This window comes from Coccidioides posadasii, chromosome 2, assembly GCF_018416015.2.
Source record: "Coccidioides posadasii str. Silveira chromosome 2, complete sequence".
NCBI lineage: Eukaryota > Fungi > Ascomycota > Eurotiomycetes > Onygenales > Onygenaceae > Coccidioides > Coccidioides posadasii.
In genome coordinates this window covers 7,304,378-7,328,368 of record NC_089408.1, presented here as the reverse complement: position 1 = coordinate 7,328,368, position 23,991 = coordinate 7,304,378, and the positions used below count along the sequence as shown (strand labels likewise).

Here is a 23,991-nt window from a genome sequence, read left to right as displayed (position 1 = left end):
CCAGCTGAGTGGATTGCAAAGTGCGGAATGCACGGATTCCAAGTGCATTCCAAATATCCATATGGGGTACTCCGTAAGGCGGTGGGCTTTCTCCTCGATATGGAGTCATCAACGCTTAGGTTGAAGAGCCCGGCTTTTAGTTAGTTAACTAATATGGGCCTCCGCACCAATAAAGCAGCCAGTCATGAATCCTCCCCACCGCTTGGGTCTGTTGCTCGATAGAACTGGACTTATGTAGCATAACTGATTGTGCATTGCAAGGGTCGTTGATCGCTTTGCGTTTCTGGGACGTATTTGTCATACGGAGTAACTGCTCCGTACTTTGTTTGAACACGGGTGGATCCGCAAAGACGGGCCACAAGAAAAAGGTCTCAGCTATCTCAAAGCGCTTGCGGCTCTGAGCTCTCTGTGCGGAGGGCTCAAATGCTGCCAGGATCTCTCCGTACACCTTGTAATCATTTCTCACGTTCATGGTTCACAGTGGATCTTGAAAATTAGTAGTTAACCAATCCATTCTAGTGTCAAAGCATAGTTGATGATCTTTGACTTTGTACTCTATGGCTTTATTACCGATTAGTGAGAGACGGGTATTTGGAAGGAGAGAAATGGGTGCGGCATATATAAGTCAATGGACATTTCTGGCTTTTTATGAGCTCTTCTCCGTATCGGTGGCTATTCTATTAGTGGCTCCTACCATCCTATCGACCTGCAGAAAGGGATCGCGAAATAGAAGACGGTACAAGTGTCAACTCCAAAGAGAACGGGCAGAAAGGGGACCCGTAGGCTCGTTCTCGACCATTTAGGCAGTTTAAGGGGTCAATTCCCTTCGCTTTCCTCCCTGATGACTCCCTGATGAGAGTTCCGAGGAGGATTTGTTGATATAAAAAAGATCTTTGTGGTGGGATGGTATGTAGCGCTGGGTATATTCATGGCGGGGAGGCCGGCTCTTTCTTTTCATTTTGGGGACTTGGTCATATACGCAAGTATTTGCTTTCCGGGAGAATGTCTTTATCCATCATCATGACTGTATCAATTCACTGTTGCTCTCATCTTCAATGTGGTCAAAGGTGTAGGTACGGAGTACTCCGCACTCCGTACATGGTTACTGGGCATGGCTGCGGCGATGGCACTTCTGGGCAGCCCCAAGTGGTTACTCGACTAACGTAATCCACCACACACCACCGAGTCGCCCACCAAAATCACTGTATAGTAATTAAATAGATTTTAATCCAAATTATCAATGTTCAACAACAACTAATTAAATTAAATTAGATTACACTGGGATTAGGGCAGCTTCTTCTTGTATGGCCCACAATTTGGCAGTTCGTACACCTTGATGGAGCCCGTGAGCGTCGTGCAGGCTCAGAAGCAGGGGCCTCAGAGGGTTGAATAGCAGGCAGTTCAACTACCTCAGCAGGTGGAATAATAAGAGCCTGAGCTTCTTCTCTAGTTAAACCTCCTTCATGTTGAATCTGGCGCCTAGATCTCTTGCGTTTTTGCTTCTCTTTCTCATTTGCGGCAAATATATCCTGATATTGCTTCTTCATAATGGTTGCACTGACCATCCCGTATTCACAGGCCTTGATAATTTGATCAAATCCTTCCATCAAGCCTTGAGGTGAGCTCTCAAGTCCCTGCCCCATAAGATTCTTGATCTTATCCACCTGCCTATGCAACTGCCGGGGGTTGCTTGGTGCTTGTAGGATCCAGGATGACTGGGAGTTGCTAGATTGGCTAGCTGGGGGAGTAGGGGTTTGGAGTTGAATATCCAGCTGCTGAATAACCTTCCTATCCTCACATTTTGCTCGCTCGTAATTATAGCGTCTGGAATAGCAGCATTTGAGCTCCGTACGGCGTTTAATCAGATTCGACACCCAGTTCTTGCCAACACGGGGGGGATTGGAGGTGGAATGCCGTAGAGTAAGAAGGTGATTAGCCATATTCTCAACAAATGCCGGCCGGGGGGGCGATCCTCGTTTAGCTAGATCTAGAATCCACTGAACTAGCAGGTTCTCTTCAGCCTCTGTTAACTTGGTTGAATTTGCGCGTAGACTGGTTCTTGCGGGCCGGCCATTGAGTCGATAGCATAGAGTTGAATATGGGACTTCAAATAAGCGAGCAGCTTCACGAATTGAGGGAACTTCTTGCTTTTTAATAGCAGATATCGCGAGTTCAAGTCTTCCCTCTATCTCTATAGAGTTTCTTGCATTTTTACTGCGAATTGATGGCATTCTCACGCGTTGAAATGGGTTAATTAGAAAATTGAAGATATATTGAATTTGGTGATCCGCTCGGTGGTGTGATCCGCTCGGGGGAGTACGTTTAGCTCGGATGGTACCTTAGGTAAGCTTCTTCGGCTTCGGAAAATCTAACTTCCGATTGTCGGCGAAAATCGACGCAGCCAACCTCCAGTGGCATTGTGGTATGAGCGATTGACACTGCCACCGCCCCTGTTTCCTCTCTCATTTTGCGCAATCCTTTTGCTTGCGTTTCTGTTGCTTCGGAAGCTATGATACGATCCTTTTTCTCCTCCGCGTCGGCCCAGTCGCTCCGCCAATTACACTCGACTCTCTTGAACAGAACATGTCCCTCGGCCTTTTCACGGTCGATTTGGCACTTAAGCACATCAGCAGCGAGGATATGGAGCCCCCTTCCAAAATTGGCTAGTAACGCCGAAAGAACATTGAGCTATGGCCCAGGGAGCCAAAATGTGCTAGGGCAAGTGCGGGGAATGAAGACGCGGTCGTCCGTGAAAAGATTATGTGATGGATGCAAGGTGCGTGGTCAAGATCTGCTTTCCTATCTATTGCGATTGCGGCGTCGATCTGTCTGCAATGAGAGGGTGGGATGGTCAAAGAACCGGGCGCAATCACTTATGGCTCTGGAACTGAAATTGGCTAACTGGGAATTTCAATACTTTTAGCCCGTGAGAAGAAAGAACCGTGTCTATATCATCTGGTATGCTCTTCTTAATCTCCAGCCTCAAGTGCGTGCTGCTTCGCATAATCTAACAAGCCTTCGCATTGCAGCTCGAAGAACCCGAAGCATAAGCAACGACAGGGAAAATAAACAGGGCGTGATTTCAATTGTATTATATGACTATTTTCGCCATATAAGGGCTTCGCCATCGATACCGGTTCATAAAAAAGGCATGTTTTCGGCCGATATAAGCCATGGCTAACGCCAAATGGGCATCTACTTTTGTTTTCGTCTCGCATATCACGGGGATTCTGGGCGCTTGGTTGTTACGGTTCGATTTCAGAATACGAAACATGTATTATTACTTGATCTTTTCTGTGATTTGCGGATGGCTTTGGGTGTTGTGAGAACATTTTACTCCGTACTCCGTGCAGGTGTTGTTCGAACTCCATTGAAAGACTTCTGGATACCCTCGGGGCAGCATTTAGACATTCTCTGCGTTCTTCACTAGGGAAATATCACTCTTCATCCCATCACGATATAGCCAGGGCTTGCCTATGAAGTCGGTAGAACGGAATACAGACAAGTTATTTCCCACTCTATTAACTGGCGCCGCGACACTTTCCTGCACAGCATCTTGAGAAGCGTAAAACCACGTGATTTTAATTAAGTTTGACCCTTGCGGGCTTGGCAAAGTTTAAAAAAATAAATTACCAAAAGATCCTCTCGACGGGCTCCTTCGCGAGAAGCGGAAGAGCATTGCGTCCCCTTCGACTCTGTGTTGACCAAAAGGGATAGTCTCGTCTCAATATGAGTGTCCACACGTTCATGCGGACACAAGTCCGTTCCCTCGCTGGCATGCCGAAAGCCGGAATGCGGCCACTTGGCAATTCTTTTTGCGCGCGAAGATACCTATCAGCGGCTCCCCTTCGGTCAATTCCTGCCGCTCCCACTCGGTTACCGTTGAACAGGAGATGGGAGCCGAAAAGGCACTCTTCTTCTGCTACTGCGGCTGCAGTGTGAGTGCTGCTTTTTCTACCGTTGATCAGCTTTTAGTAATTGCAGTGCATATATACATATACTAATCCCCACGCGTGCAGACTTGAGCAGGCCGCCGCGCAACCGGAGACGCTTTCACAAGACGCAATCATTGAAAGTATGGATCCTGCCGAAGCTGCGAGAATATCTAAAGTCCGAAATATTGGTATTGCGGTGCGTTGGTACTTCACCAAACATAAAATTGGGGCAATGAACGTCCGAGCTGAACAGTACCCTATAGGCTCATATTGACAGCGGTAAAACCACGTCTACTGAACGAGTCCTTTTCTACACTGGACGCATCCAGGCCATCCATGAAGTTCGGGGACGTGACTCCGTCGGAGCCAAGATGGACTCTATGGATCTCGAACGTGAGAAAGGAATTACCATCCAGTCTGCCGCGACATTCTGCGACTGGGTCAAGAAGGAGAACGGGAAGGACGAGAAATACCACATCAACTTGATCGATACACCTGGACATATTGACTTTACGATTGAGGTCGAGAGAGCTCTACGTGTCTTGGACGGTGCTGTCTTGATCTTGTGCGCTGTCTCTGGCGTCCAATCGCAAACCATTACCGTCGATCGACAAATGCGACGCTACAATGTTCCGCGTATTTCGTTTATCAATAAGATGGACCGTATGGGATCTAATCCCTTCAGGGCTATTGAACAGATTAATCAGAAACTAAAGATGCACGCCGCGGCCGTCCAAGTGCCCATTGGGCTCGAGGACGAATTCAAGGGTGTTGTTGACATCATCCGCATGAAGGCTATTTATAACGAAGGCCCTCGGGGTGAAATGGTTGTCGAAAAGGATGAGATCCCGGCCGATGTGCGCCCAGTGGCAGAAGAGCGGAGGAGAATGCTGATCGAAACTCTGGCCGACGTTGACGATGATATTGCCGAACTCTTCTTGGAAGAGAAGGAGCCCACGGTTGAGCAACTCAAGGCCGCTATAAGGCGGGCAACCATTGCCCGGACGTTCACCCCAGTTTTCATGGGATCCGCTCTGGCAGACAAAGCCGTACAGCCTATGCTTGATGGTATTTGCGATTATCTTCCAAATCCGGCCGAAATCGAGAACTTGGCACTCGACCAAAAACGCAACGAGACTTCCGTCAAGCTTGTTCCGTATAACTCTTTGCCCTTTGTCGGCCTGGCCTTCAAACTTGAAGAGAGCAATTTTGGCCAACTCACCTACATACGTGTCTATCAGGGTACCCTTCGAAAAGGAACCAACGTATTCAACGCCCGAAATAACAAGCGGATCAAGGTTCCTCGCATTGTCCGTATGCATTCAAATGAAATGGAAGAGGTTTCTGAAATCGGTGCTGGTGAGATCTGCGCCGTATTTGGCGTCGACTGTGCTTCCGGAGACACGTTCACCGATGGCCAACTGAACTACTCGATGTCTTCTATGTTTGTGCCTGAGCCCGTCATTTCCCTGTCTATCAAACCTAAAAACTCCAAGGATCTTGCCAATTTCTCCAAGGCTATCAACAGATTTCAACGTGAAGACCCCACATTCCGGGTTCACTTCGACACCGAGAGTGAAGAGACAATTATTTCTGGAATGGGTGAGCTACACTTGGATATTTATGTTGAACGTATGCGTCGTGAGTACCGCGTCGATTGCGAAACCGGAAAGCCTCAGGTCGCGTACCGTGAAACGATTGGCAAGCGTGTTGAGTTTGATCACTTGCTTAAGAAACAAACTGGCGGACCTGGTGAATATGCTCGTGTTGCTGGTTGGATGGAACCTACTGGGAACTTGGATGGCAACAACTTCGAGGAGCAGATCACTGGAGGCAGCATTTCCGAGAAGTTCTTGTTTGCTTGCGAGAAAGGTTTCGGCCTGGCTTGTGACAAGGGCCCATTAATCGGCCACAAGGTCCTCGGTACCAGAATGGTGATCAATGACGGTGCCACACATATGACTGATTCGTCCGAAATGTCCTTCAAGAATGCCACTCAGCAAGCTTTCAGGAAAGCGTTTATGGACAGTCAGCCACACATTCTTGAACCCCTCATGAAGACTGTCATTACCGCTCCATCAGAATTCCAGGGTGATGTTATCGCCTTGTTGAACAAGCGCAATGCTATCATTAACGATACCGAGACTGGCGTTGATGAATTCACCGTCTACGCCGACTGCAGTTTGAATGGAATGTTCGGGTTTAGTACCCATTTGCGCGCTGCTACCCAGGGCAAGGGAGAGTATACCATGGAGTTCAGCCATTACGAAAAAGCTCCTGGTCACTTGCAGTGAGTATTCCCGTCTCTATTATCCGTCTCGATGTACGGAAAATCACTAACGGCCCTGCGACGTATAGGAAGGAGCTTATTGCCGAGTATGAGAAAGCACAAGCTGCCAGACATAAGAAATAAGCTGCATCCGCTTTTATTTCCCGTTGAATACTCTGAGCAGGTCTTTGTTTACCTGCGACGGACAAGTTCCCAGCGGGGCTTTGTCTCACGACCAGCCATGGTTCCGAAATATCCTCAGAGCTTGAAACCATCTGCTTCCCTTTCAAGCCAGCTCCACTATGGTGGAAGTTACGTTGTTTTTGAATATCTCGATGCACTGTACATGTACCACTTCACTTACCCTTCCATCTGATGTATTTATACCGTGCGAGGCTTTCTTTTTGGGCAAAAATGATGGGGATACAGGCGAAATGTTTTGCAAGGGTCATGTTCTTTGTTTCCGTATGTCTCCCATTTGGCGTGCAGTCGCCCTAGACACTTTTTCTGGCTGTGTAATGAATTGGTATAGACTCGCAAAATTGCTTATATCTTCTGTTTATAAGGCTTGGAAGCGTTTGCCTTTCTGCGATTATTCTTTATTATTAGGACGGATAGCATTGCATGGAAAGGGGTGTATGCGCACGGCTGATTTGGCGATCTGGTCCCTGGCTCTCTCCGCTCCAGATGAATCTGAAAAATTAATATTCTATTTCTATTTCAAGAACCTATTCCTCTACATCTTCATTATGACAAGCCATGCTCTCAGTCGCCATTTTTTTCTAATGGTGTTTTCGGTACGTTACGCAAGTCATCTTATGTATCTCTCCTTCCCCCTCTCTATAGTTATGAACTCGCATCTAGATATCGTGATGAGAGTGGTAATATCTAATCAAAAACTTTCATCACAGCGACGGCTGCCGGGCTAAGACTTGCAATCTCATTGTGCCCTAGATAGAAAAGTGAATAATTCAGCATCCATCTCGACACCCGAACGGTCCTTTCATTAGAAGGGATATTGGATGACGACACTGGGGAAGCCATACCTCCATATCGTACTTTCTGCCATCTAACTCTCTTCAGCCCTGATCCAACCCTTCGTTCCCAGGTTTTGACTTCAGTAGTATTATCACTTGAAATTGATTGCTCAGTGAAAGTACCCAACTTCGCGGCGTCCTCACCTCCAACAGCCGCTTCCCACGCTCTTTTACCTTCGCGCCAAGGAATATCAGGGTCATTAGCTGCGTGCATGATTGTGAGATGGAAGTTTTTATCATCATGCTCTGCGTCAGAATCAGATTGTGGGGATACACCTGTTAGTCTGGCTAGCCGTGACGCAGTATCCCATCGATCAATTATGTGGTCGAGCACGTATTTCTTGTATCGAGGATACCCCATCAGCGGTGAGAGGAGTGGTGGGAATATCCCCATAATGCAGTATGACTCTAAGAGCTTGGGAATATTCGAGAATGGGGCAACAAGCACAAATCCGGCGAGAGTTTTGACGGGTGACGCGTCTCCAAAAGCAAGTCGTTCGGCGAGTCCAGCAGCGACCCCAGTCCCAAGGCTCTCGCCTACAACTGCAATTCGAGATGGAGAAATAGAGAGAGGGGGTGATGTGAGATAGTTTATCACCGTTAGCGCATCTGTGATCAGGCCTTCTTCTGTAGGCTCCCCGGTGGAGAGCCCGAACCCTCTATAATCGAATGCTATCACGTGAACAGGATGATACGGCGTTGACATTGAGACAAAATTGCGATAGATCCCGGGGCGATAGCCAGAGCCAAGGTTTGCAGCATTTCCGTGAACTGTGACTTCGCCGTTAGCCTCGAGTCCGCAACACTTTGGGATAGGCCGAAATGCATACGGTTGACGATCACTCTCGCATTTGGATCTCGGGCGAGTAAATTGAAAGCACCCGTTTTGGTCATATCCTCCGCTACACCGTAACTGTGGCTTGCGAGAAGCTCTCTCTCATGCTCTTTGCAAAGATGAAGGGGCAGGATATGCCATGCATATAGGGTGGCATTATCCGGAGTAAGTAAGTTGAACGGTTGTACCTGAGATTCTAGTGACCTAGTTAATACTCTAAAAGTTGACTATTCGGGCAAGAATCGTATGTACTCAAGAACCCAAAGTTTTCAACATCGTTGACGTCGTAGAATCGCGATGGATTGATTCCATGCGAATAGAGCACACTAAGACGATAATTAGTAATGCACAGACAAAGTCGTGCAGCGAAGGAAAGGAAAATTCACCCCCGTTGGATAGTGGGATATGTTAGAGAGAAGATCAGAGAGACATAAATCAGGCCGCAGAGAGCGAGGACCCAGTAGGCCTTTTTTAAAATGGGCGCCAGCTCTACCATGATGGCGGTTCCTACAATATTTGTCAGGATACAGCGAAATAAATTTAGTGCTCAGAGCGTCCTTTTCCAAGATAGGGTCCCGGAAAGATTGAGTCTCCCAAAATGCAATGTAGTGAACAAGACGTACATATATCTGCTTTCATAGACAATATCTGAGGTCGATGGAACGGGGAGGTAGTTCGGAGTACGGGATACAGGGAAGTAGGTGCAAAGACTGAATTCGGAGACAAGACTAGCGGTATACAGAGAAAAAAGGAAGCGAAAGAATACATGCGAGCCTTCAATCGAAGATCAAGCCATCAGCCGATTGCTCGAGCAGCTCTCAAGCTCTCCGTCGTCGCTCACTCTCCAGCCGACGAGGACTTTTTCAAGGACGTTATCGATAAGGTACTGTCACATCGTGTATTTTAAATTACCATAATTACGCTTAGTCAGCTATTATCGCCGTCGCTTGTCTTGCTTCTCACTGCGGCGAGCTCATCACGTCGTGACGACGGACAAAGCGCCAGTGCGCAGGGTGGCTCTCTGGTTTGGCATGAGTGGTCCCTGCGATGAGATGGCAGAGAAACGAAAGCTTCGAGCACCTCCTACGACGCGGACGCGAAAATCCGACGCGACCACCCCACAACGCCAGGTCCCCGCGAAAAGAAAAGCTTCGGCGACGCCAGCTCCAAAGCTCCCTGAACCAGTCGAAGAGGAGCCTCTCCCCACGAAGATCAAGGAAGGAAACCCACTGCCAACCCTCGCTAAAGTACAGCCGGGAAACCTGTCATGGCGGGATTATCAGCCCTATGACGAAAGGTGATATAATCCCAGAAATGTTGGGTTGAGATTCTGGACATTTGTTCTAACGTTATATCTTCTTTTGATAGCGCTGTGGTCGCTGCCGCTCTTCGACGGTCGCAGACAAGATGGCTCCACGAGTGTATTTTCGAAAAATACTGGACAAAGCCGTCCAGAAAGAAAGGCCAGCCGCAGCCCGCAACTCCAAATCCTCCGAAGGAATCCATGACCAAATTGGGCCCGTGTACAATTGTGATTGAACCTCACCATTTCGACGTTATGCTTTATACCGTGCGCAATCCGCAATCCCAACAACAAACGCCACCCCCTCCTCCTCCCCCTTCTCAAAAGCCTCTGATCCATGTTCAATACACTGCGCCAAGCAACTCGAATACCTTCCACCAATATCAACCTCCTCCGCCAGCAAACCAGTCCCGGCATTCTCCTCAGGTCCCGCAAACCTCCCATATGCCGGCTTTACATAGCCCCCAAGTGTCACAACCAGCACCCAAAACCACATTTGCACCACCCTCACAACCCATCCAGCCAGCACAGCAGAGCGCCGGACAGACGTATCAAAATAATCATTTTGGACCACTCTCTAGCTCTCCTTCGGAAACACCTTCTAGACCGCTTACTTCGCATGGCGAATCGCAACCCAGTCCCCCACCTCAAAAGCCTCCAGATCCGCCCCCACAACCCCCGAAAGGCAGCGCGGATCCAGTCATACAAATGTTGGCTACAAGAGCTGCAGTGAATCCTGAGCTAAAGGCGCTCATGCGGGTTGTTGCCTCGAGTGAAGCGTCGCAAGAGCAGTTGCGTGCCTTTCAAGCTCATATTGACGAGCTCAATGCGATCATCGCTAGCCGAAACCAGCAAGAATCACGGATCAATTCTCCACAGACTAATTCGCCCTATCATCCTAAATCTACTTCCATGTCTCCTGCGCCGCCTGGACCTTCCGGCCCGCCGGCGGCTAGCAGGCCCGGAGCAAAACCACTTATCTTTCAGCCACAATCCCATAATCCTCCTCCGATCCAGTATTACAGTCCTTCTAACCATCAGCCATCTCGCTCTTCACCGTCTACTCCGCCGATACGATCCAAATTCCCGCAGCACCCTCCACCAAAAACCTACCTTCATCAACAAAGGCCACCGCCACAACTCCAGCCCGCTAAACAGGATATTAAAGCAGTGGTTTTTGAATTTATTACTCCTCCAGGCCCTGGGCTTGCTGCTTCAGGAGATCGATATCTTCTTCCCGAAAATATGATTATCGATTATATACCGCCAGGGACGCAGGTCATAGCTTCGTTTCTTGTGGTTAAGAAAGTTGGCCCTAACGGAACCCCTCTAGATACACCTTCCTCGACAAATACCAAATCAAAAGCGAAAAAAACCAAAATCGCGTCAACACCCGACGGCACTCCCAAGGCCGGGACACCTTCAAATGCCATGCCTCAAGCACCTTTGCCACAGAAAACAGCACAGTCAAAAACCGATCAATCTGCTAGGGATACGCCGGAAACCAATAACGACTCATCCCCCAAAAAGACACAAGAAAAAGAATATTACCAACCCATCACAATGCGCTTGTTTGCGAGTAATGCACGTGTTCTTGAACCCCTTGCCCGAGTTGTTAAACCTCTGGTCGAGGTTCAACGGTACATGAACGATGTGATGGATCGGGTTGAACGGGCTCCTATTCGCTACCTCGCAATGAGATTACCTTGCGAAAAACCCGGCAAGAATGGGACGGATGATAGTGATACTGTCCAAGCGAGCGCGGGTGACCCATCGTCCAGAACCGGAAATACGACAATTGGCAATAAGACTAAGGATAGGAGTGAAACGGGAGCAGCAGTAAAGGAAGGGACAGAGAATAGAGAGACTGAAGCTACCCCTAGCTTGGGCGAGGACAATGAAGAATTGAAGGACTTCTATGATGCTCCCTTTGGACTTGTCCCTTTGAGGTAACTATCCGTTTGATGAGGGGTGCTGATTCTGTAATATATATAAACCTTTTAGGCTTGAGAGACTCGGAATAATATCTCTTTTATAGTATTCCGAGATCTTACTCTTTTGAAGTTCGGAAAGTTCTGGTCAACACTGAACGCATCATCATCTCAGTCCGATACAAATTTATTTCTAACGCTAAACCCCTTCAGAAGAGCGCTGACGACGGACAATTTTTCTTCAAAGTGCTAAGCCATTTAATCAGAAGGCAAACGGAAAGCCGCGCCATGCCAATGTACTCCATGCATACCGGTCCATACCTGTAAACCCATAAAAAGAAACAGTCTCATTAATGTTTCCGCGGACTATAATTCGAATCCCCAATAATCCCAGCCATCTCTAACAAAGCCCTTCCAGTCTGCTCCTCACTATCACCTCCGCCAACATTCAAGTGAATGGTCCTTCTCCTCTCTGCTTCACGCGCCTCGAAATCCCACGCGGCTTTCTGCGCTGCAACAGCATCCCCCCGTGAGGAATCAGGATCCAAAACGGGGCCCAACTCGGGTTGTGTGGGTACCACACCCCATACTTCGATGGCGTGTACAGATATGGACGTTGTGGAGGACAATGCTGAAGCAGAGAAGGATGACGAGGATGAAGGGGAAAGACCTGGAGGTAGGAATACCCCATCACCGTTCAAGCCGTCGGAGACGACGAATGTTGCATTCTCGAGGGCAGGGTCAATTATCAAACTACCTCCGCCAGCGGGTCGCGGACGGAGGTCATGGTGCAACGATGTGCGTGAGGAGGGAGGGATCATGCAACCCAGGGCAATACCGGATTTTGTAGAGAATGACGCCACGGGCATGTTGAATTTGAGGGTTTTGAAGAACGGGGAGGCCAGGAGGACGGTGTGAGTTGGTAGCAGCTGGAAGAGGCAGGGGTACTTAGACGAGTCCAGGGAGTCAGACGCACGGTCCGAGGAGGTGGTACTGGACTGTTTCCAGGGTTCAGGCAAATATGCTCCCACTAGAACTGTGTCTTGTCTCGAGGAAGAAGAGTCCGTGACTCCTTTTAGGAGAAGAATACTAGGCGCATGCCAGGTAAGGACGTGATGGGAGAACGCTGTTAATGATTCACCGTGGTATACTGAAGAGAAAACTGGGTGTAGACGGGTTCCATTACGGAATAGATTGGGAAGTGGGTATGAAGTCGAAAGGAAGAATGAAAGGTGAGATAACAGCGCAGTGTTTAGGATATTCGATTCAAAAGGACCAGGGAGAAATACAGATTCGGAATGAGGAGAATGGGGAGGCGGGGTTGAGCTTGACTTCTCGTGTTCCGGCTCTGTGGATCGTGACTCTTTTCGCCGTGATAAATCAAGGTTTTTGCTGAACAGAAAATGCTCAAATAGGGGCGTTAATGGATCGAATAGGAAGGGAAGAGATGTCATAAGAACTCTAGAGAAGGACTTATAAGTAATACCATCATTGTCGGCTTCTTCGCCAAAAGCGGCGATGATGCTATCTACTTGGGCTTGGATGGCATCAATTGATTCTGCATCTTGATCTGCAATCAACTTGGACGTCGTTCCAATAGGATGTAGAGGCGCAATAACAAGAATCAAGGCGATAAGCCTCCGAAAAGTATCGATGGAAACTCGTGCCTTATATACGCTCCGATCGATGCGTTGATCGTGCTTAAACACTTCAATTGCATCCAGAGATTCCAAGGCAGCAAGGGCCAGGTCATCATCATCGTCTTCTTCTTCTTCGTCGTCGTTCGCAGGCGCATCGATAGCAAACCCTGTAACATGAGAAGGGTTGCCCTTTGCAATACCGTTTGCTTTACCATCATTTGACTCCTGTACAGGCATCTCCTTTTCCTCAACTTGAGTACGACCAACATCAGCCAGGCTACCAAATAGCAATTTAATGCGATCTTTTCTCCCTCTTCTCAGAACTCGGCCGTATCTCTCTGTTAGGAGCACAACGACCTTAATGATAGCCTCGTAAGTAAGCACGCTGGGTGCGAGCGTATTCTGAAACGGGAACGCGCCCAGATAGGACACCATGCGAAATATTACAGGCCCAGCGTCAAGCGTAGCATCGGTGTGCGGGCCGGCTTTTTCTCCAGCGCCATCCGGGATCCCCAAGAACTGGGAGAGGATCTCTTCATTCCAATGGCGAAGGCCATTTTCATCGAGAGCCCTAGAGTTGAAGTTGTCCTTGAAATGGGTGAGTTCGAGGGGTGTAAAGCATTTCGAGGCAAATCGATGAGCCAGAACGTGGCTCAGCTCCTCTAGATTTTAACAGAACAGATTGCCCCGTAGTTAATGGTGTGCTCTATCTGTAAAAATAGAACGCGAGCAGGTAGGTATCACGACAGGGAGTAGCCAGCGGGAACATCAGGAAGCTTACCGGGAGACGACTTATTCAGAGAGCTCCTCGTCGACTGACCGGCGCCCATTTTGAGCCAGCTAACTAATAGATTATCAACCGCGTCCGTTGTATATTTTGTAACTATTACTCCGCGAGTGACAACACGGATTCATGTGTAAGGCAGGGCGCCTCATGAAAGGGCCAATGAATTGTCTCGATAGTTAGTTACCAACTGGTTGGTTGTCGATATGGGTATACTCTGTGGAAGCCAGAAGAGACAGAGAAGTGTGCAAGTTTCAAGAGGAGCAACGGCTTGGTCGTAGTAGTTATTAGAAACGAGCACACCCGAACTCATTTGACACCAAGACACAGTCGAGGGTCTAGATCCCAACTCGCCGCGCCACCGAACTGGCTAGTTGCAGTCGAAGTTGTCTTGGGCGGCGAGCATTCCCGTGACATCATGACTGGTCCAGTTGGTTAAGTAGTTAACTTGTTAACCTACTTCTCACGTTTACGTAGCTTGGCATCTGTGACATCACAGAAAAGGGAAGAGTCAGTCAGCAGCGCAGTTATTTTTGTCTGAAATCCCTGTGGAATACAACTCTCAGCCTAGTGACAGGCTAAGCATGGATATTGTGATGGCATACTCCATACAATAATGATGATCATAGCTATACAATAGCTGCGTGGAAGATGTTTGACAGGAATCATGTCAGACATAATGACGACAACCACAGCTCTTGAGGATGAGAGAGCACGAAAGAAAGGACCAAATGCTGCACATCCAACCATGAGGGAAACTTGTGTAATCAGGGAGGGGAAAACAAATTCCTTCTGCAAAAGAAGCCATCAAACAAGGACAATTCCCACACCTCCCCTCTTTTTCTCGTCAGGGAAGTTCCTTTCATTCACGCCACCAGCAATAGAGGATGTTCGGTAATTGAATAGGTAGTAGTGGAGCTGGCCGTCTCCAGGGCCGAATTTGAGCTGCTCAAGGAAGAGCGGGTTGTCATGCAAGGTTAGAGCATTAAACACGTCAAAGTGCTCCTGTTGAAAGGTTGTCAGTAACAATCGCGTCAGAAGGGACGCTCAGTAAACATTACCTTCTTTGCGAGAATTAAAGCATCATTGACAAGTAATGTCAACCGTTCCCGCAGGCCTTTCTCCTTCGGCGCGAAAGCAGTCTCCGAAGCGTAATAATACATGTATGCCGCCCTGATAGTGTTATGTTTTTCGCTGTGGATAACTGTCGATTCAAGAGAATAGAAGGAAACGAAATCAGTGATTTTGTGTGTTTCATCCTCTTCAACGACGTACGCAAAGACGGTCTGCTCCGTTCCGGGCTTTTCTTTATGGACGAATAGATGCTCAATCTCCTCCCGGCTGAACGTTTGAGCAAGGTCGAACCGCTTCATATACCGGTTCAACAGGTCATGAACGGCGTCAACATCTTTGCTCTGCATTGGTCGCAACCCCGGTGTGGCTGTCTTGCTTGGTAGGTGATTCCTCGTAATCTGTCTAGCTTTCGTGGATCCCGCAGGGAGGGCGGAGAAGCCAACTTCATACAGTTTTAGCCAGTCGAGGGCGCGGTGGTAATACCGACATGAGCTCACTGGAGTCGGTAGAATAATTCCGGCGGTATAGATAGCTTGGAATATGCCATCGACGTTACACCGCCTGGTGATCTCTTTGATGAGAACAGGGGTTAATCGTTTCGAGCGCAATTTCTTGTGTATGCATAAGAAGTTGATCTCCGAGACCTTGATCAATTGACCGCGCACGGAAATCTCAGCGGGCACGCCACAGATAGAGGCGACCAGTTTGCCTGATTTAGATGCTCTAACGCCGACATGCCAATCTTTTTTCCATCCGGGTGCTTTCAGAGCCCTTTGGATACATTAGCTGCGCCGACAACGCATAGTCCAGAGTAGCCTCCTCACTCACCAGTTCAAGAATTCCGGGGAGTAATTGAAACGAAACATCGCGCTTCCATCCTCCACATAGTGATCTGAGAGCAGCTCGTAAAATTCCTTTAGTTCCTTCTCGTCGTCCAAGTCCAAGGTAACCCACTCGAACCCCTCGATCAAGGGGTCTGGAGTTTTAGGTACATCCTCCACACTGATCTGCTTAATCGGTCCGTCTTCGACAGCACCCTTATCATCGAAGCGAATCACAGGTTGCGTCTGCCAAAATTTATACGATGCCATATCCTTCTGGTTCTTTTGGTTCAAAGAGAGCCCAGTGAGTAGCTCCGATATGTCCATCCTTCGCAACATCTCCGCAGCTTTCTCTCTATCCATTCCCGCCAATTCTCCCCGTAGCGCTGGGTTCATCTCTAACAAGGTCCCGGCCATGTTATCCGTAAGCCTAGCCCCGGCGGGAGCTTTGGGCGTTTCCTCGCCCTTTGCCTTTCGCTTTCCCTTTTTCTTCTCGCTGGAGTCGCCGGGCGGGGGAGGGGATTGAGGCTCGTCGCGGGGCGCATCGCCGGTGCCTGTGCTGCCGTCCATTGCACTTGGTCTTTCCTCTAGGTGATTTGCGCCACTTGTCGCGAATAGCTCCTAGGTGGGAGAAGTATTTAACGTGTCCTCGATAGGGTTCAACAGCGCGTCAAGAGTGGTGAGGAAATGGTTTAGGTAAATCGTCCCCGAGAATATAAAACTTAGGTCGAATTGAAGCCCGAGGAATAATAATATTTGCTGGAATTATCAAAGGTTTGAGCGGGTTAAAGCATTCATTGTGGGCAAGAAGAGATCAGGTGTAAGTAACGAGTTCCCGTTTAGCTTTGTCGCAGCGTCTGTCCGCCAGTTCCACCCCGCCGCCACCGCAAAATGAGGCATCGCCGCCAGATAATACTACTCTGCCCCGCAATCTATGACAATGTGTACAACAAAGAAAAGTGATGCCAACCCGCTCTTCTTTACAAGAAGCGGGAAATAAATAAATAATGTCTCAGCCAAAAGTGTACCAGAAGTGAAAGCTCGTCCCCGCCGTTTTCCCAGAACCACCAACCCCGATTCCTAATGGCCTTCCGCCAGGGCGGGACCCCCAGCGGAGGAGGTTAGAAATATCCCACTGGTAAGATAACTGGGCAAACACGCTGAATCCACCAAGCTAGGAAAAAGTAAGGGGGAGTTCAGCTTTGGGGCGGGATTATTGATCCATGACACATCGGGAAAACCTGTTTTGCAAAACTAAACGTGCGCAGTGCTGCGGAATCTTTTGGAGATAAGGATGCGGAAATCTGTAAGGGCGTTGAACCCATGCGGGAGAGATGACTCTTAGAAAGGGGAAGAAGCCCCGTGGAGGTTTAGTCAAACATCATGTTTTAAAGATTGTTGAAAATGCGATGTTATACAGTTATAACCGGGTTTGTTACCTCACTCTGGCAAAGGCTTCGTCTCTAATACCTCAATCAGGCCGCCAACTAGGTGTAGACTGCCCGTCACAAGCACGGAAACCATAGCATCGCCTTCGCCAGATGCTAGATTTCGGGCGTATTCAACCGCCTCTTCAATCGTGCCTTTCACTTCCACGGTGGTATCTGGCGACATCTCCCGCCACGTCTTTGCGAGGCTGTTTTGCACGCTCAATTTCTCCACCTCTGTGGCATTTGCATTTATACTCACAAGGTCCGGCCGATATCCTGCTTCCTTAAATGTGACATTCGTGCAGAACACGGCATGGGTAAAGGAGCAATTTCCTGCGGACAATATGCTATAGAGGGCACGCGCTAGAACAGAACTGTCACGAGATTGCTGGTTAAATATCAAGACCTGATTCTTGCCATTTCCTCCATCCAGAGCATTCCTGGTGTACGGCTGCGAAGAGAACCATCTCCCCGTGGCTTCAATGCTTTCTGGCGTATGGCCTCCGTCAATGTGCCAGGCAACATTCTTCTCTCGCCTGACCTCACACCTTCCGGCCAAGCGGGTATTTTCCAGGCCTCGTAGAATTGGCTCTGTTAGAGGCTCCCCGTTAGCATACGATGGCACATCCGCAACGCCTCTTGCTCTTAAAAACGAAGTTGAGATGGCCACCGCCAGTTCCGCATTCTTATATTGAAAATCGCCCGACAAGCCCAATTGAACTTTTCCAGGTGCTAGCTCCGGATGCCCTGAGGCAACTTCCACTTCGACTCCCTTCTCTTCTCCTCTCCGCTTCAAAACATCCAAAGCCGCTTCTGGCTGCGGCGCGGTATAGGCTATCGATCCGGGCTTAATAATTCCAGCTTTATGCCAGGCGATCTGTTCGATTGAATCACCTAGCAGCTCAACGTGATCAATCCCCAAGCTCGAAATACCTGCAACAATAGGTTTATCCAAAATATTTGTACTATCATACTCCCCTCCAATCCCACACTCTATAATGGCGGCATCCACACCTTCTCTCAGGTACGTGTGCCATGCCATAAGCGTAAGGTACCGGAAGTAGATGGGCTTTCCGGCCGGGTCGGTGGGGTCCATGCCACTTTTTCGCGCAGATTCTTCCAATCGATCCCATATTTCGAAGAAGTATTTAGCAAATTGCTCCTCAGAGAGCGGTGTGTTATTAATTTGTATCCGTTCGCGGACGAATCGAAGGTGTGGGGATGTGTAAAGGCCGATTTTGCTGATTTTCGGCTCGGAGGACGACTCGACGCCCTGGGAAGTCTGTAGGTGGGCGTACTGAGAAAGAATCGAAGAGATGAAAGCGCATGTCGAGCCCTTGCCTTTCGTCCCCGCGATATGGATTAGATTCAGCTTGTTAAAGTCCGATGGCTGTCGCGACCGAAGGATGCATAATGTGACGGTTAGTATCTACTCAGTGCCGACGGGATCTGAGCCCGGGAGAGAGACAAGGTCGCATACCTTGTATCCAACCTTTTGACACCATTCTACCATCTCAGTCATGGCTTGCTCATTCATCCGTCCTCCCGATTTGCGGATCTTCTGGACAATCGAGTAATTCGACTGAAGCGAATTGAGCGCGACGATAGCATCCTAGATCCGAGACCTGAAGTCAGTCAAGACATCTCAATTGAAAAGTAAGAATCTTAATTTTGCAAAGATCATGGCAAACATTATATGTGCGCCCCATTTTGGAGAAGTTCCGGACTGTGAAGGAGTGCAAATGGTTGTATCTGATCAGCGCTGTCGGCCTCCAAAAAGGCTGGTACATTCCAGTGGGGTTTTGAAAGGCCAGTGTTAGATTTAACCAGACTATAGAATCAATTGACCCATCCTATAATCCAGGAACTAGAAAATGATAAAGACCCCGTGGGACAAGCTGTAGCGGGGTTTCGTGGGAAAGGGACATGCTAATACCGGTAGAGTACAGAGTAGAGAGGTCTGGTAAATAACCATTTTTGGTTCCAACCAGGCACAAGCTAAAAGTTTTGCATACATCAGAGGGAACATGGAGATACTACCGACCACACAGACTGTCTTCTATTAATATAAAGTTGAGCACAAATAAAGAGAACATTCACATATCTCACAATATAAACTGAGCTCTGCTTCGGTGAAGTTAATACTATTATGATTAGTTCCTGGAAAAAGGGTGTAGGCTAGTTAAAATAGGTATATACTCTTGTGAATTGTGACAGTGCACTCCTTGGAAAACAGGAAGATAGGGTTAAAGACCCAAAAGAAGTGGTTGTCACATAATATATTATCATGACCAAAGAACACAAAGGGGTACAGTGAAAAATACGCCCTTGAAGAAGCTCAGAAAATACCCTGTGAACAACGAGCAGATGCTATTCAATTCGCTTTTTCCCTTCCTCCATATAGCCAAGGCGGACATTGCTGAACCCACGCTGATGGCGAGCGGCGGGTATGAATCGTCCAATGACTCTGTCTGAATGTGCTCTGTGTAATGCATCTTGATAACCATCAACTGCTGCCGTGGGAGTGTTGAGCTTTGGCCAGTTAACCTACAAGTTGTTCATGATTAGCCTACATCCTCTTAGGATCATCATACTTGGATCATGACTCACATAAAGCATGCCGTGGGAATAGATAAACCTTAGACACCAAGCAGCCACAGCCATCCAGAAAATGAGGAATAGCCTTATTGGCCAAGCGGCAGAATCAGGGAGCCTGCGACTAAAGATTGCAACAAGAACCATGAAAACACTTGCCGCAAGAATATATGGAATTGCTTGGATGATAATCGGCCTTCGATCCACGAACACAAGTCTGTTGCTTGAGGACGACGAAGGCAGATAGGTGCCAAGAAAGATATCAAAGGCATCTTGGCGGGGGCCATCGCGGAAATTGTTACGGATGTACCTCGTCAAGGAATTGTTCCCATCGAGAAGGATGCCAGCTTTTGTTCTCTCGCCGGTGCGAGTAAAATCAGTTTTCAGGGCACCTGTTCCAGAATACGATTTCGAGACAACATCTGCGTTGTCCGCCCACATGTTTCGGAACATGAACTCAAACTCCGGATCATCACTGGCAGATTCTCCCGGTTGTAGAACACCAGCATCAATCAATTGACGGGTCGCAGTCCAGCGACCCAGCATGCTCTGCACAACGTTGGTGCGATCCAAGCAATCCATACAGTTCGTTCGGACCACACTAGACTGCAGGAGTCGAATATCAAGCGGGCCGGATGGATCACCCAACGATTCGACACCGCTAAAATATTGGCCTCGCATTAATCCGTCTGTAAGACGGTTCAACAAAAGCTCCGCTCGATGCCACTTTAAGCCCTTTGTTTCATTGTGAAAGTCGAAATAAACATAATGGAGCCTGTCCATCTCTTGTTTTCTGATTGATGAATCAACCGTGTGCAACTTTTCTGATGACAACGGATCTGACTCAGTAGACTCGGAGGATGCGGTTATCAGGGTGCGAACTAGATGCTCGTACGCCTTTTTGACCTTCTCCTCTCTTCCTTTGTGATTAACCAGGTTCACAAGATAGTTTTCTCCGTAAATTCTAATTTGCTCCGAGAAATGCTGGCGTGCGGCAGAGATGGCAGTATCAACACTGCGGATCAGGAGCCGTGGAATGTAAAAAAGGTTGTTAATTTCAGACCAGTAGACCGGGACGCTACCTCTTGTTTGCACAAACGACAAGACATGCAAATCTTTACCGGCAGCACTCCTAAGCTGGCCATTTTGCATGCCGGATCCGCCAGCAAAACCAGGGAGTCCTCCAGCTGAGTCGTTGAGGATTATAATCTGTTCTGTTTCATTGTAATTCGAGACATTGCCATGTTCATCTATTCCACGGGAGAAGTATCTGGTGCCACCGCGATGCCTGGAGCGTCTGGTGATCAAGGCGAAAGTGAAGGGCGTTGACTTGACTTTTGTGGGTGTTATGCGCAACATTCCATACATAACAGGCAATATATACGGATCCACATCTGACAGCTGGCCGTATCGGATGCCGGTCCCATCAGATAGACCCGACCTGAAATCTATCAAGTCTGTCTGGATGAAACGATTCCAGAAAAAGCGGTCGTCCGCTCGCTTCCATAATGGGGCCGATGGATCGCTGTGGGACTGGCGCTGGAAACTATTGGTGATATCCAACGAGTAGGAGAAGTATATGGGGCTGTTTTGCAAAAATTGCTTGAGCAAGGACAGGTATGTATCTTCGTCAGGGTCGTGGAGCGGTCGTTCGCGAAGTGGGAGGAATTCGGTAGAGACAACATTGTACACCATGTGGCCTCTCAACCTTCCCATCGGACGGGCCTTGGTTATGATGATGATATACTTATCTGTAAATAGTTAGCGCATGGGGAGTATAGCAGAAGGCTCGGTTCTACCTAGTTTCAATTTGATAATTCCCAAAATGCCGGCTATGCTTGACACCCGCTTGGCTCCTTGCACCGACACATTGTCCAGCCGCAGCTCGCCTGACGGTCTCTCAACGACAAGTGTGGGTGCCGACGTCGATGATGCCGATCTGAACGCATAATGTAGAGGAGAGACCAGCAGATTAATGTCACGGTAAGGGAGAACGGGTGCCATTGCCAACAGAGGTTTCGCGTTCTTTTCGAGGAACTTGTGAGGAAAGTAGTTTCTTGGTGGAAGGAATTGAAAGGCAACTCAAATCATATTCAACGATTCAAGCTCTAAGAAAGTATGTAAATATGTGCAGCTCTTAATCATGCGACAAAGACTTTTCTCTCTTTCTTTTTTATTTTATTTTATTCTATTATTTTTTTGGGGGGAGAGCTGTGTCTTCACGAGAGTTGGCAACAACAAAAGAAAGCAAAACTGCCTGGAGGCCCCCAGGAGCGCATTTGCAGCAAAGTGGCTTATCGGAAAGGGGGAAGCTGATAGGGCCTTGTGGACACAGCGATCTCCGGTAAACCCACACAGGGCTTGGCGGGCCCAGGCTCCCAGAGCCCGTGCTCCCGGCGTTGTTGCACCGTGGCCTTACCAATAGGTGCGTTTCCATAGTGGCGCCCTGGGTTTTCCCTGTGGTTGGCTGGGGCGGAAGCTGCACTTTTGGTTCGTCATCCTCAGAACTTGCAACTGATGAATGACAACACCATCTCCATCCCAGTCAACATCGACAGGCCGCCGAACAGGTACGAGCAAGCCCAAGCGCCTTGACATCGGATATTCTACGGACCACCTTTTTATACCCTTATTTTCCGGTGCTTTACTTTTCCCGATTTCCCTTTCCGTTTGAACTCCAGATCGTCCGCGAAGATGGCCGCGAGAGCACCCGTTGGAGGCCGACCCGGCGCCAGATTCGCTCAGTTCAAACTTGTTCTCCTTGGTATGGTTTTCTTTGGCCCCTTTGATGCTATGTGAGCTGACGGTCATAACCTTTGATAGGGGAGTCTGCTGTTGGAAAGGTGGAGTTGTTCCCGTCTCCGCATCTCCTGCAATCATGCTAACTGCTGCCTGCCAGAGCTCTCTAGTCTTGCGCTTTGTGAAGGTGAGCGATGGATATCTGTTTCCTCGACGCTTGAGGGCTCCTACTGCGGATGAACACATTGTATGCTAAGCCTTTTTTCTAGGATCAATTCGATGATTATCGGGAATCGACCATCGGCGCGGCTTTCTTGACCCAGACCATTTCACTCGATGAGAACACCACCGTGAAATTCGAAATATGGGATACTGCTGGCCAGGAAAGATACAAGTCGTTGGCCCCGATGTACTATCGCAATGCAAACTGCGCAGTTGTAGTCTATGATATTACCCAAGCGGTACTTATCTACCCTGTTCCCCGCTACGCTTCCCCAAGTTGCTGACCGATCGCTTGTTGATGTAGTCTTCCCTCGACAAAGCAAAATCATGGGTGAAGGAGCTCCAACGACAGGCAAACGAAAATATCATCATTGCTTTGGCCGGAAACAAACTTGATCTTGTGACAGATAGCCCAGATAAACGCGCTGTTCAAACCGCTGATGCTGAGGCTTATGCGCGCGAGGCTGGGTTACTCTTCTTCGAGACATCAGCAAAAACGTCAACTAATGTGAGAGAACTATTCACTGCCATCGCAAAGAAACTGCCCCTGGATCAAGCGGGCCCACGGAATCTTCGATCGAACCCTCGCCCAGGAGTAGATTTACGACCGGAATCCGCCAATACCCAAGCTGGAGGATGCAATTGCTAGATCGGTGACCAGGTTGTAGTTCGCAATGCACTTCGTTTCACGTCTCCCCATCCACCTCCGGACGTATCTATATTCCCTCAAGTACCTTTACAATATGGCAACTTGGATTTACTAGCAAGCCTTCCAAGAGGTGCTGGGGCTATTTTGAAGGGGGGAGAATCTGTTTCGGCGCACCCAACCATTTTCTTGCACCATGTGTGTGCTTCAGTGCTACCCGCTCTTCGCTCCCATCAGTCCCTAATACTATCCCAGTCTATTTGGCGCTTGAGAACCTTTAGCATTTATCGCATTCTCACTAGACCCTTGTCTAAATGGCGCCTTACTCCATGCCTGTGATTTATGTCCTGTTCCTGCTTCGGTGTTTTTTGGGGGGGACTTACTGGTCTAATGTTCTTCATTCTATTTTCTTATGAATGTGATTGCCTATTCTTTTGTGCTTTTCCAGAGGTTGTCAGATTTGGGCGCAGGATTTGTAGCTTGTCGTGTTTCTTCTACCACTTTTTAATAGAACAAGTGTCCACTAAGATGGAAGAAGCTTCGGTTCCCTGATCCCAACCTAAATTGAAGCCTTTGAGCTGCTCGGATGAGCCGACGCACTACGGATCAATGCCCAACAAATAACTCCGCAGCCTTGACAGAGCCATTCTGATGCATTCAGGGGAATGGATTAGCCATGCTCCGGCAGATCCTTCAGGGTAACGCCCAAGCTCTCCTGAACATCACACTG

General features: G+C 48.5%; 8 protein-coding genes across 9 annotated transcripts; 3 read left to right on the top strand and 5 right to left on the bottom strand.

Annotated features, from left to right (window-relative positions):
- The first annotated feature begins 4,028 nt into the window (after window positions 1–4,028).
- Window positions 4,029–6,508, top strand: MEF1 (Elongation factor G, mitochondrial). Its single transcript, XM_003070561.2, has 3 exons — window positions 4,029–4,131; window positions 4,199–6,225; window positions 6,294–6,508. Exons 1-3 carry the CDS (start codon window positions 4,078–4,080, stop codon window positions 6,346–6,348), a joined length of 2,136 nt encoding a protein of 711 aa, XP_003070607.2. The 5' UTR covers window positions 4,029–4,077; the 3' UTR covers window positions 6,349–6,508.
- A 423-nt stretch (window positions 6,509–6,931) lies between these two features.
- D8B26_004809 (uncharacterized protein) lies at window positions 6,932–8,572 on the bottom strand (the record flags this gene model as incomplete). Its single annotated transcript, XM_066124602.1, has 5 exons — window positions 6,932–7,154; window positions 7,251–8,012; window positions 8,072–8,272; window positions 8,329–8,402; window positions 8,463–8,572. 5 exons carry the CDS (start codon window positions 8,570–8,572, stop codon window positions 7,093–7,095), a joined length of 1,209 nt encoding a protein of 402 aa, XP_065980683.1. The 3' UTR covers window positions 6,932–7,092.
- A 495-nt stretch (window positions 8,573–9,067) lies between these two features.
- On the top strand, window positions 9,068–11,354 carry D8B26_004808 (uncharacterized protein). Its single transcript, XM_003070559.2, has 2 exons — window positions 9,068–9,373; window positions 9,445–11,354. The coding sequence occupies exons 1-2, from the start codon at window positions 9,108–9,110 to the stop codon at window positions 11,330–11,332; spliced, it is 2,154 nt and encodes a 717-aa protein (XP_003070605.2). The 5' UTR covers window positions 9,068–9,107; the 3' UTR covers window positions 11,333–11,354.
- Window positions 10,234–13,895, bottom strand: RTC5 (Restriction of telomere capping protein 5). Its single transcript, XM_003070558.2, has 2 exons — window positions 13,732–13,895; window positions 10,234–13,612 (listed from the first exon to the last, which is right to left on the bottom strand). Exons 1-2 carry the CDS (start codon window positions 13,778–13,780, stop codon window positions 11,661–11,663), a joined length of 2,001 nt encoding a protein of 666 aa, XP_003070604.2. The 5' UTR covers window positions 13,781–13,895; the 3' UTR covers window positions 10,234–11,660.
- A 460-nt stretch (window positions 13,896–14,355) lies between these two features.
- Window positions 14,356–16,199, bottom strand: NMT1_2 (glycylpeptide N-tetradecanoyltransferase; the record flags this gene model as incomplete). The annotated part of the gene is made up of 3 exons (XM_003070557.2): window positions 14,356–14,739; window positions 14,796–15,579; window positions 15,637–16,199. The coding sequence occupies 3 exons, from the start codon at window positions 16,197–16,199 to the stop codon at window positions 14,542–14,544; spliced, it is 1,545 nt and encodes a 514-aa protein (XP_003070603.1). The 3' UTR covers window positions 14,356–14,541.
- Window positions 16,200–16,988: 789 nt separating this feature from the next.
- On the bottom strand, window positions 16,989–18,768 carry MET7_1 (Folylpolyglutamate synthetase; the record flags this gene model as incomplete). Its single annotated transcript, XM_003070556.2, has 3 exons — window positions 16,989–18,449; window positions 18,540–18,671; window positions 18,751–18,768. 3 exons carry the CDS (start codon window positions 18,766–18,768, stop codon window positions 17,070–17,072), a joined length of 1,530 nt encoding a protein of 509 aa, XP_003070602.2. The 3' UTR covers window positions 16,989–17,069.
- A 466-nt stretch (window positions 18,769–19,234) lies between these two features.
- Window positions 19,235–21,898, bottom strand: D8B26_004804 (uncharacterized protein). Of its 2 annotated transcripts, XM_003070555.2 has the most exons (3): window positions 21,454–21,898; window positions 19,670–21,405; window positions 19,235–19,606 (listed from the first exon to the last, which is right to left on the bottom strand). In XM_003070555.2, exons 1-3 carry the CDS (start codon window positions 21,656–21,658, stop codon window positions 19,430–19,432), a joined length of 2,118 nt encoding a protein of 705 aa, XP_003070601.1. In that variant the 5' UTR covers window positions 21,659–21,898; the 3' UTR covers window positions 19,235–19,429. The 2 variants fall into 2 exon arrangements, with proteins under 2 accessions (XP_003070601.1, XP_065980682.1); XM_066124601.1 differs by having other exon boundaries at window positions 19,670–21,898.
- Window positions 21,899–22,159: 261 nt separating this feature from the next.
- On the top strand, window positions 22,160–23,796 carry YPT52 (GTP-binding protein of the rab/ypt). The gene is made up of 5 exons (XM_003070554.2): window positions 22,160–22,418; window positions 22,478–22,497; window positions 22,554–22,580; window positions 22,663–22,854; window positions 22,920–23,796. Exons 1-5 carry the CDS (start codon window positions 22,349–22,351, stop codon window positions 23,262–23,264), a joined length of 654 nt encoding a protein of 217 aa, XP_003070600.1. The 5' UTR covers window positions 22,160–22,348; the 3' UTR covers window positions 23,265–23,796.
- The last annotated feature ends 195 nt before the right edge of the window (window positions 23,797–23,991 follow it).

What these genes read in the sequence shown, in the direction of transcription:
- RTC5 (XM_003070558.2), bottom strand. Translation starts at nt 13,780, where the DNA reads ATGGGCGCCGGTCAGTCGACGAGGAGCTCTCTGAATAAGTCGTCTCCC. An exon ending in TCTGAATAAGTCGTCTCCCG is followed by an intron (nt 13,613 to 13,731) that starts GTAAGCTTCCTG and finishes GTTAAAATCTAG; the next exon opens with AGGAGCTGAGCCACGTTCTG.
- MEF1 (XM_003070561.2), top strand. Translation starts at nt 4,078, where the DNA reads ATGGATCCTGCCGAAGCTGCGAGAATATCTAAAGTCCGAAATATTGGT. An exon ending in TCCGAAATATTGGTATTGCG is followed by an intron (nt 4,132 to 4,198) that starts GTGCGTTGGTAC and finishes AGTACCCTATAG; the next exon opens with GCTCATATTGACAGCGGTAA. An exon ending in AAAGCTCCTGGTCACTTGCA is followed by an intron (nt 6,226 to 6,293) that starts GTGAGTATTCCC and finishes TGCGACGTATAG; the next exon opens with GAAGGAGCTTATTGCCGAGT.
- D8B26_004808 (XM_003070559.2), top strand. Translation starts at nt 9,108, where the DNA reads ATGAGTGGTCCCTGCGATGAGATGGCAGAGAAACGAAAGCTTCGAGCA. An exon ending in TATCAGCCCTATGACGAAAG is followed by an intron (nt 9,374 to 9,444) that starts GTGATATAATCC and finishes TTCTTTTGATAG; the next exon opens with CGCTGTGGTCGCTGCCGCTC.
- YPT52 (XM_003070554.2), top strand. Translation starts at nt 22,349, where the DNA reads ATGGCCGCGAGAGCACCCGTTGGAGGCCGACCCGGCGCCAGATTCGCT. An exon ending in GTTCAAACTTGTTCTCCTTG is followed by an intron (nt 22,419 to 22,477) that starts GTATGGTTTTCT and finishes AACCTTTGATAG; the next exon opens with GGGAGTCTGCTGTTGGAAAG. An exon ending in GGGAGTCTGCTGTTGGAAAG is followed by an intron (nt 22,498 to 22,553) that starts GTGGAGTTGTTC and finishes GCTGCCTGCCAG; the next exon opens with AGCTCTCTAGTCTTGCGCTT.
- D8B26_004804 (XM_003070555.2), bottom strand. Translation starts at nt 21,658, where the DNA reads ATGGCACCCGTTCTCCCTTACCGTGACATTAATCTGCTGGTCTCTCCT. An exon ending in AATTATCAAATTGAAACTAG is followed by an intron (nt 21,406 to 21,453) that starts GTAGAACCGAGC and finishes AACTATTTACAG; the next exon opens with ATAAGTATATCATCATCATA. An exon ending in ATTCCCACGGCATGCTTTAT is followed by an intron (nt 19,607 to 19,669) that starts GTGAGTCATGAT and finishes AACAACTTGTAG; the next exon opens with GTTAACTGGCCAAAGCTCAA.